Genomic DNA, 9,211 nt, shown 5'->3' with positions numbered 1-9,211 from the left:
AGTGTCTTAAAGGTGAAAAGCCAGAGGTGGAAAGGGGGAGAAGTGACTGCCTACAGAGGCCCTTGAAGTGCCAGATAACAGCAGGACTCATGCAGGCCCATTTTAACAGCCTGCAGTTTTGTTCAACGTAATGGGTTGTGGATTCTGCCTCCATTGTTTTTGCAGGAAAGCAGATGCTGGGATCAGAGACGCTAGGTGCTGTACAAACATGGATGGAGGGACCACCCTGTTCCAAAGAACATAGTGCCCTGTTTGGAATCTAGACCTTGAAATTATATGCAACCACGGGAGAAGAATGGCCTAGTTCCTTCTTTTAACCTAACATTTCTCTTACAGACAGTGCCCCATCCTCAACACCCATCATAACTCCATGACTCCAGAGATGATCGGTGCAGGTAAAGCACAACATCCCTCTCATGCAGAGCTGCAACTCTGCTTTGCAGAAACACCTAGCAATGAAAGTTACTTGTCGCTGCCATTGATGGCCTTGCTGCTTGCTGGAACACTTGACCTGAGAGTGGTTCCTTCCCTTCTCTACCTGTAGTCCAGTCCACTTTTGGTTTCAATGTGCAAGTATCAAGGAACATGCCCATGCAAACCACCTGCTGCTGCCTTAGCTGCTGGGCAGAGGAACACAGAGACCAGGGATGCTGGTGGCATGGGCAGACAAGAATCATTATGAGGGCCAAGAGGAGCAGAAGGCCATAGCAAGGGAGAAAGACCTCACTGCTGGGCCAAGACACCCAGCCGACCTTGCCACGTTTGCCTTGCAGCAGTGGTGACATGGGAGAGACCAGCATAGGAGGGTCGCTGCAGCTCCTGACTCCCGTTGCCGGCTGCTCCACGGGGCGCCAGGGCGATGCGGTGGCTGGGCTGAGGTCCCTGCTCGGGGGACGTAACGGGTGTCTGGACCCTTCCTGTGCACACAGGGCCCGTGTCAACTCCCCGGCGCCCCGGCAGCAGGGCCGGGTGGGGCTGCGGTCTTTAATCCGGTTATGGGGGATTAGCGTGGCGGTTTAAAGGCCGGAGCGGCGCGAGGAAGGGGTTCCAGGCGCGCCGGAGAGGAAGCGGCCGCCGCCGAGCAGCGGGGCAGCCCAGACGGCACCTTGTAAGTGAGCCCGGGGGCGGGCCGGGTGCGGCCATCCCACCGCTCCGCGCCCACTCGGGGGCTCCGGCCCCGGCGCCCTCGCTACCCAGAGCTAACCTTTTGTTCTCCCTCCCCGCTTTGACAGTGTAAACGATGCCAGCCATCAACATCGAGGACTTGAGCGAGAAGGACAAACTGAAAATGGAAGTGGAGCAGCTCCGGAAAGAAGTGAAGCTGGAGAGGCAGCCGGTGAGTGACCGCGGAGAAGGGGCCCGAGGCTACCCGGCCGCCGGGGCAGACGGCGGGGCCGGAGCGGGGAGAAGCCCATTACTCGCTGGTCGGGCTTGTGGGGGCTCATGCGGCGCCCGGGACACGTCGGATGGGCGGCGAGGCTGGGAGCGGCAGTCCAGAGCTGAGCGGGAGCGCCCCGTCCCGCCGCGGCGGGCCTGGCGAAGGCCGTGGGAGCGGGGCTCCGGGACCCGCTCTCCGGGAGAGCTCCGGCTGCTTTCGGCCGATCGCCGTCCCGCACGCAGTTCGCACCGACGGGTCCTGCCGTCTCCCTTGAGGCAGGGGCCAGGGACGGCGCTGGATGCGTGCCGCTGCTAGCACCGTGTAGAAACACGACTTTTTTAGGGGGGGTGGCTGTGGAGCGAGAGTGAAAAAGAGGCGCACTGCCCCCGGGATAAGGCGCCCCGAGGGGCCGGAAGGGGCCCACTGGCTGAGGTAATTCTCGATGTACTTGGCACCCTTTGGGTTCCCCTCGCTTGAGGGTCCCTGGAGCCTGGTGCCAGCACAAAGCAGCGTCGCGTGGCGAGCGGGGGGGTGCGTCCCTCTTCGAGCTCTGTTCTCCTCTATAAAACGCCTTGGGACCTGCTAGTACCAGGTGAGGGGGTGGTGTGCTGGCGGGAAGCCTTGTTGCGGCACCGCTCCCCGTCCCGTACAGCACCGCGCCCGGTGGTGCTGCGGAAGGAGCCGCCCGGCCACGGCCGCCCTCTGCCCAGTACCGCTCCCCGGCTCGGGTACCGTGCCGTGCCCGGGCAGAGAGCATGAGCCAAAGGGTTGCTGGGGCAGAGCCATGACCCATCTAGTCTTGTCTGACACAAACATTGTACTTTAGTAATTTACACTGGCTGTTCCTTTCCACAGGTGAAGTAGTGTAATTTTTGTATTTGTGCACAATTTCTATAGATGAAGGACATGCAGAACTGATATTGGTCCATGATAAAACTAATATTCTTTTTCTTTTCTTTTTTATACTGCATGCCAGCAGAAACTAGCTACTAGCTAGGACTGAAAATACATCTATATGTGGGAACCAGTGGCATTACAGATTGTGATTTTCATAATAATAATAATTTACAATTCTTGCCTAAATTTTGGGGATAAACCAAGAGCCCGATCACATTAGGGAAACTGATATTTTTAAATCACCTGTAGTAAAGCACAGACAACACCCACAAATTTACCAGTGCATTATAACAGAAGTTTCAGTCTGAGAACGAAATCTGTGTGGTAGTTGTCATGATCCCCTGGTATCTGTATGGGTGTTACAGGGAAATACAGAACCCACCTTTCTGGTGTTACTAAAAGTAAAAACATTTCTCCAAAGTTTTCTTAACTCCTTCCTACACCTTTATAGCACAAAGATAAAATATCTTTTTGAATAATTTTTTGAATAAATGTTTGAATTGTACTTAAGCAGGTTTTTTTTTTCTTTTATGTGAAAAAGATCCTGATAGTGCTGACTGAAGCAAAACAAATGCTGGTCCTGCACATACTTTGGAGCACAACTTTACTGCAGCATAGGGTGCCTCAATTTGAAAAAGCAGGGTTTGCGAGGCACAGATGAGCAAGGCATGTGTAACGGGATTTATAGGTCCAAATTCTTCTTTGCTATGAGGCAGAGAGAGGTAGGTAGACCATATTTTATGCACTGTTTAATTGGGAATTAACTTGGAGTTCTTTCTGATGGCTTAAAGCTTCATTTCGCACAGGCCATGCTCTTTTAGTCCATGATGCAGTAAGTACATTCATTGGTTCTCTTATCATAATTCTACCTATGGAGTAAAATATAATTTAAAAAGAAATCAAGGGCCTTAAATTAGAAATACTAGTCATCTAGTGGCCGGGCCAACAGCTGGTTCCTGCTGCTGACTCTGCACTGCTATGCCTCCACAGGGATTGAGGTTAGGAAGGGAAGAGGTGAGGACAGAGCCAGGAGCATGTTCTCAGACATGTCAGGTATCTGAGCACGTAAGGACAGTTTCTGATGACATAGGGAAGGGAAGTAAGAGGTGTGCATGGACAAGGATCCTCTGGAGTTGGTGGGATTTGCTCATGCACCCTCAGGCTCCGCAGACAGTGTTACTACATGTGCTGCATATGCTGCTGTCTCAGTGAACACAAACCAAACCCATTTATTTTTCACAGGCAGGTTCTGTGCAGGCTTACCTACATCGGTGCTAGTTTGCTATGAACCTCATGCAAAGTGTCATGCATATTATCTTCTCTCTTAACACAATAGGCTGCCCATTGTTTGAAGTAACCCCAGGTAACCTGTAAGCAAACTGTCTTTCCTAGTCAGGTCTTTACTCCCATGCAAGACATGTGGTTGCTATTATAGAACCGCAATGTGAGAGTTTGTATTACCACTGAAAAAATCATTACTGAATGTTTTGTTTGGGAAAAACATGTACAGTCATAAATACTTGAAAACTGAATTGAAAGTCACTGATCCAGAACCCACTGACTATAAGTCATGCTGATTCCGAGTAGAGTGTGATCTGCAGCTTAATAAAACTACATTGGCTAATTGAAAAAAAAAAAGGCAACTATGCAGCAACTGATGTTCCAAGTGACATATACATTCCCAGTGATACTCACATGTTCTGTCAGTATCGGGCTGTGAAAAAGTGGATGGAAGCTGAGTCTACACATATTTAGTTCTGGCTCTGTGATCAACTCATGTATTTGATGGGAAGGTGAATAAGAGAAAGAAGGATGTGAATTCACTGGTTTGCTCTTCTGGTGTGCACGCTGAGCTTCGGATATAACACAGCCACTTCTCTGTTCTTTCACTCGAGGTGTCCAAGTGCTCTGAAGAGATCAAGAACTACATCGAGGAGCGGTCGGGTGAGGACCCACTGGTGAAGGGGGTTCCCGAGGACAAGAACCCCTTCAAGGAGAAGGGAGGCTGTGTCATCGCTTAGGAAAATGAACCCAGCACCTGCCACTGGAGCAGACATTCTTGTACCTGTAGGGAGTCACTAGTGTGTCCCCACTGCCGCCGGTCCTTGTTGAACGAGCACAGGAGCGGATTTCTTCTTTTTATTTTTTTTTTTTTCTTACAAAAGTAAAGAAACCAACCCAAAAGCAGCTGAGACCCACGTCGGTCGCTCCACAGGGACGGCTGCCTCACGCTCCCCGCCGTGGCTGGGAACGGCTCCTTTCGCTTCGCGGCACCTGCTTTCATCTCCCGTTTGTCGGTTGCTTCATGGCTGTTCGTTGGCATTAAAGAAAACCTGCCTGTAACCTGAGACCCTGCCGTGGCTTGCTGCGCGGGAGAGGAGCTGGAGGAGGGACGGGACGGGACGGGGCGGGGGCCACCGGGAAGACCCGGTCCCGCCGTTAAAGCTCACCGGGCCAGGCCGCGGAGCGGGGCGCGGGGACAGCGGGACGGAGGGCGCGTCGGTGACAGGCCGCAGCACCGTGACTTGTGGGTGGCCCTCGAGAAGGCACCAGGGTGCGGCGGTGCATCCCCGAGGTGGGGCGGTGGGACACTCGGCTGCACAACTCTGTGTGGGGAGAGCAATGGGGACAAGGCCACTGAATTGCCCGGAATGTGTTTAAATAAACAAACTTCCCTCTGCCAGTGTCAGAAACGAAGCCATGAGTGTCCCCTGCACGCAAGTCCCTGCCGTGCACTGCCTCGGGCCGAGCGGGCAGGCTCAGCTCCGGGGGTGTGCGGTGGCAGGCGGGCACAATGTGATACAACCCGGACCCGGGCGGCCGGAGTCCGGAGCTCCCGCCCAGCGGCTGCAAAATGCAAGGTTAAGGTCTGTTTGTGGATGCAGAAGGCGAGAAAAGGCAGAAAGGAGCCTGTTTGTCATTGCACTGTTTCTAAAAGGGGAGTAATAGGAGGTTCCCACAAAACTGAATTGTAACTTAAGAGGAAAGGAGGCACTTCTGGTAAGGTAATGTGTAAATTGAATGCCAAATGACAATCTGCAACTAACGGTGGTGTTGGTGAACTCCCAACAGTGAGGTCAGTGTTACCTGTAGAAGGCTGTGGTATAATGAAGCACACCTGTCAAAGTTAGATAATGAGATGGTTTGGAGGTAGAAGGCCCTGGTGTGGAGCACACTGTGGGGTATGGGCCAGTTGTGAGAGAAATCCACTTTTAAGTTATGGCGTGGTGAGAGAAGTGCTGAAGTTTGGTACCTGCTTCAAGGAGTAAATGGCATTATTGTGGAAGCCACATCTGAACAAGCAGGATGTGTATTCAGAGGTAGGTGTTATGGAGTATGAAGACTTGTCTCTCCTTTACCTATAGATAAGTTTACAAATCCTAGCTGAGGCTACAGTGCTTAATTGTAGAATTTTAAAAAGAGTATGCACTGGATTGCTAGATATTAACTAATGTATGTGAATTTGTGTGAAGTTTATGTGCTGTTATATCTTTTATAGATACTTCTCAACATTACTCCATTAATATTATATTTTTATAGATGAACTTAACCTTTTTCAAATTTCATCTCTTTCTCGGATACTTCCAGTATTAAAATGAGATATCCCAAAGACCATTTAATTAATCAGATTTTCTATCATGAAGATGAGGTCTTTTATCCTTGAGCTTTAGAAGTTGTAGGGTCATCTTCTATGTTACAAAAAAAGAAACCTGAGCAATAAGGAAGAGAGATGCATGACCAATCTGTTCCCTAGGAAGTGAGTTTCATTAGTCTAAATTCCTGGACATTCTGCAAAGCAGAAATAAGCTGCCAGAGAAAGAATCAGCGTAAGTTGGACATGAATTATCTTTTTTCACCTGGATTAGTAGTGCAGGATTTTGTAACTAGTACCATAATGTCAAATTTGTGCTAATCCTCTTTGGAGTGAGCCTTCGCTCTGTGCATCTGTAGAGTCATCTGCCCAAGGAGCTTCTTCCTTGGCACACTGCTCCCCGTTACCTGCCTTGGCACTACAACTGCACTAGCGAAAAATCAACATCCTTCTGAAATACAGAGGACAAGGCCAGACCTTGTGAAGGCAGTAATCTGATCTGGAAGGTTTTAAAAGTCTGGCTTTGTCAGGGATAGGTTAAAACACACATTGTTTTGTATCTCAGATATTTGCAGCTGTGTATTTACTGAGGGATCTGATGAAAAGGTGAGGTGTCTGCCAGTGCAGTGTTTGCTACTGTGCTGTATGACACAATTAAATTTTTCCAAATACCTTTTTTGCCCCCTCTTGGTGTTTTTCTCCCCATGTCCGTTGAAGTGAAGCTAACAGTATGCCCTACCTTTCTGGTATTAGTGCAGGTAGTTGCATCACAGGCTAAGAGGGAATGGGTTGCTGCATTTATCACATAAATCTCGTGATTAATATATTGTAGAAGAAATTGCAGTAAACAACATAAACAACATTTTATCATTGCCCTGTATTTTACAAAATGCTTATGTAGCATTTATTTCAGAATTTACATGATCATACAGAAAAAAAAGTCCACCAGTTTATGTCAAATCTAGTCTGATGTTGTTCACCCCAACATATTTTATGTATACCTATTGTGTAATTTGGGGCACTCTTTCCTCTAGCTAAATACAGATGCAGCTACCAGAGAAATCGGATAAATGACCAATGCAATTCCATGACTGAGAACTGTTATTTTTTTCTTCATTGATTTGTGGTTTTTTTTAATCTATTAAATTAGGGTATCTTAAAGGGTCTGTAGTTTTCCAATTGTTCTGAGCAGGATGAGGAAGAGACTCTTATAATTGCAGGGGGCTGTTTTTAGCAAGGGTATTGAAATAAGCTTGTGAGTAGTTTCCTTTACGACTTTATAGGTCACCACCCTTCCTCTTGGAGATGGAAAACCTAACTTTTCCTTAGCTTGTTGAACAATGCTTGCAGTGCAGTGGTATCCTAGAGCTTGCTGCAGTAGTGAATTTACAGTATAACTGACTTGAAGAAAAAAAGATTCAACCCACTCTCTCTGTGTGTGTATGCGTAACAGTATGCATATACATATAGATTATATACATGTTGTCCATTTTTCTTCTCCTCTGGCATTAGTAGTAAGAAGCTTTGGGAAATAAGTTTGAATAAGATTCGCATATATTTTGCTGCAACTGCATGTAATGCATGGTGACTTGTCTATTGACATTGTTAACATCTCTGTAGGGTAAGGGGGATTTCCTCTGTGACAGTGGGACTTCACCAAAGGATACTGCTACCTTATTTGCTGCTCTTGGCTTGTATGTCATGAGTTTCTGCTTATTAACGTATGTATTTTACAAGAACTTAAGTGCTCTCATATCAGAGACAGTTAAACAACGTGACATTAGTAAGACTCACAGATTTTGCACTGAGTGCCCTTCTCTCTAAGGGAAGCAAAATTTATTCCCATATTCTGTGGTATTTTCAATAGCCTTTGTCATTTTGTGTCTGACAGAAACATTATAGGGGCTAGTTCTCTTGCTGTTGTAGATAAATACAGCAATATCCTTTATTACTGCCAAGAATTTTTGGTGTTAATTTAACAGAGAGGAAAGGATTATAATTGATTTAATTTATTTTTTTTGTTTGGTTGGTTGTTTTTTGGGGTTTTTTTTGCTATTGGAGGAGTAGCTGGACTATGCCGCTGTAATAAGAGGAACCATCCAACACATTCACTGGTACTTTAGCAAAAGTTGCTTTGTAATCAGTTTAGGAGAGTAGGAGAGGAAAAAAATGAGCTTCAGTACAGTCAAGCAAGGTCTGTATAAGACTTTTTCTGATAATAATAAAAATGTCACCACCTAATGTACAAAAGCTTCATTGTGTAGCAAAAATGCAGTAAAGGCAAATTTATGAGCAGTGATCTTTTTTGTTACTCAGTGTCAGAGTAGTGCATGTATCTGAGATTGCAGTTGCTGTGTCCAAACATTGGATTTTTTTTTTCCTATCCCATATTCATGTTAGAAAAAAATTGCCACTGCATCTAGTTTGATTTCACTCAATGAGCATCTTCTAGTAGGAGGAATGGGCCTAAAGGATATTTTTGTGGTTCAGGTCTAGCTGTCAGATTGCTTTATCATTGTTACACCAGATGGGGTTAGGCAATACAATTATGTGTTTCTGATAAGTAAAGTCGTATCTTAATAAGCAGTTTATGACTGAGCAAATGTCTGGGGTTTATATAGGTTTTGCCGTGACTCTTCAGAAAATGTAATTTTACTTAAATCTTTTTAGGTCATATTTGCTTGGAAATGTGTAATTAAATCTCCCTCCCCTGCCCATACACCCATGCTAGTCGATGTGATGTGTCCCAGACAGGTGTTGGGGTGCTCTGAAAACCAGTTCATGTTTCTGCTCATCTCACTCAGGACTTTGAGTTTCTGGGAGATTTTTTTCCCCCTGTTTGGGCTCAGAGGGAGTGTGAAAGCCTCCACCCAGCCAGCTCTTGAAGAAGAAATTTGATGGATGAACACTGATAGATTACATGAGGAAACCTCCAGGATACTTGGTGTGCTGCTTAAAATTGTTCAGGCTTGTGCATCTAGACAGCAATGGTTATATTTTCAGTGTGCTTTAAGAGCCAAAGATCCTTGGTCACACAGCACCACCTGACTTGTACGTTCCCTCAGATTTCAATGAGTAGTTTTTAACTTCTCATTAAAAAATAGAGCATTAGTTTCTCTATAGGAATAAGTCTTGGCCAACTTAATAATTTTAAATATTTCCAGAAATTACATTATATCTGTAATCTGCTGTTTTATATATGGCAGCCTTCAAAATATGCCCTCTAAACTTGAGGTTGGGTGAACTGGTATGGGTGGCACACTGCCTTCTGGGAAGAGCCAGAAGTGTCTGAGACAATCAGGTGCAGAGATCCCGAGGAGAAGGGAGTAGTGGGGTAGTCACGT

At 46.7% G+C, this 9,211-nt stretch overlaps 1 protein-coding gene across 2 annotated transcripts; it reads left to right on the top strand.

Moving 5' to 3' along the window:
- Positions 1–1,022: 1,022 nt before the first annotated feature.
- On the top strand, positions 1,023–4,907 carry LOC308037099 (guanine nucleotide-binding protein G(I)/G(S)/G(O) subunit gamma-11). 2 transcript variants are annotated; one of them, XM_080338607.1, is made up of 3 exons: positions 1,023–1,108; positions 1,233–1,336; positions 4,171–4,907. In XM_080338607.1, exons 2-3 carry the CDS (start codon positions 1,241–1,243, stop codon positions 4,294–4,296), a joined length of 222 nt encoding a protein of 73 aa, XP_080194733.1. In that variant the 5' UTR covers positions 1,023–1,108; positions 1,233–1,240; the 3' UTR covers positions 4,297–4,907. The 2 variants fall into 2 exon arrangements, with proteins under 2 accessions (XP_080194733.1, XP_080194732.1); XM_080338606.1 differs by lacking the exon at positions 1,023–1,108 and having other exon boundaries at positions 1,126–1,336.
- Positions 4,908–9,211: the final 4,304 nt, after the last annotated feature.

This window comes from Nesoenas mayeri, assembly GCF_963082525.1.
Source record: "Nesoenas mayeri genome assembly, chromosome: 2".
NCBI lineage: Eukaryota > Metazoa > Chordata > Aves > Columbiformes > Columbidae > Nesoenas > Nesoenas mayeri.
Note: the sequence above shows the minus strand (reverse complement) of the source record. Positions and strands in the feature narration are given on the sequence as shown.

Excerpts from the sequence above, each read along its gene's own strand:
- LOC308037099 (XM_080338607.1), top strand. The coding sequence starts at position 1,241 with ATGCCAGCCATCAACATCGAGGACTTGAGCGAGAAGGACAAACTGAAA. Across the intron at positions 1,337-4,170 it reads TGAAGCTGGAGAGGCAGCCG|GTGTCCAAGTGCTCTGAAGA; the intron begins GTGAGTGACCGC and ends CTTTCACTCGAG.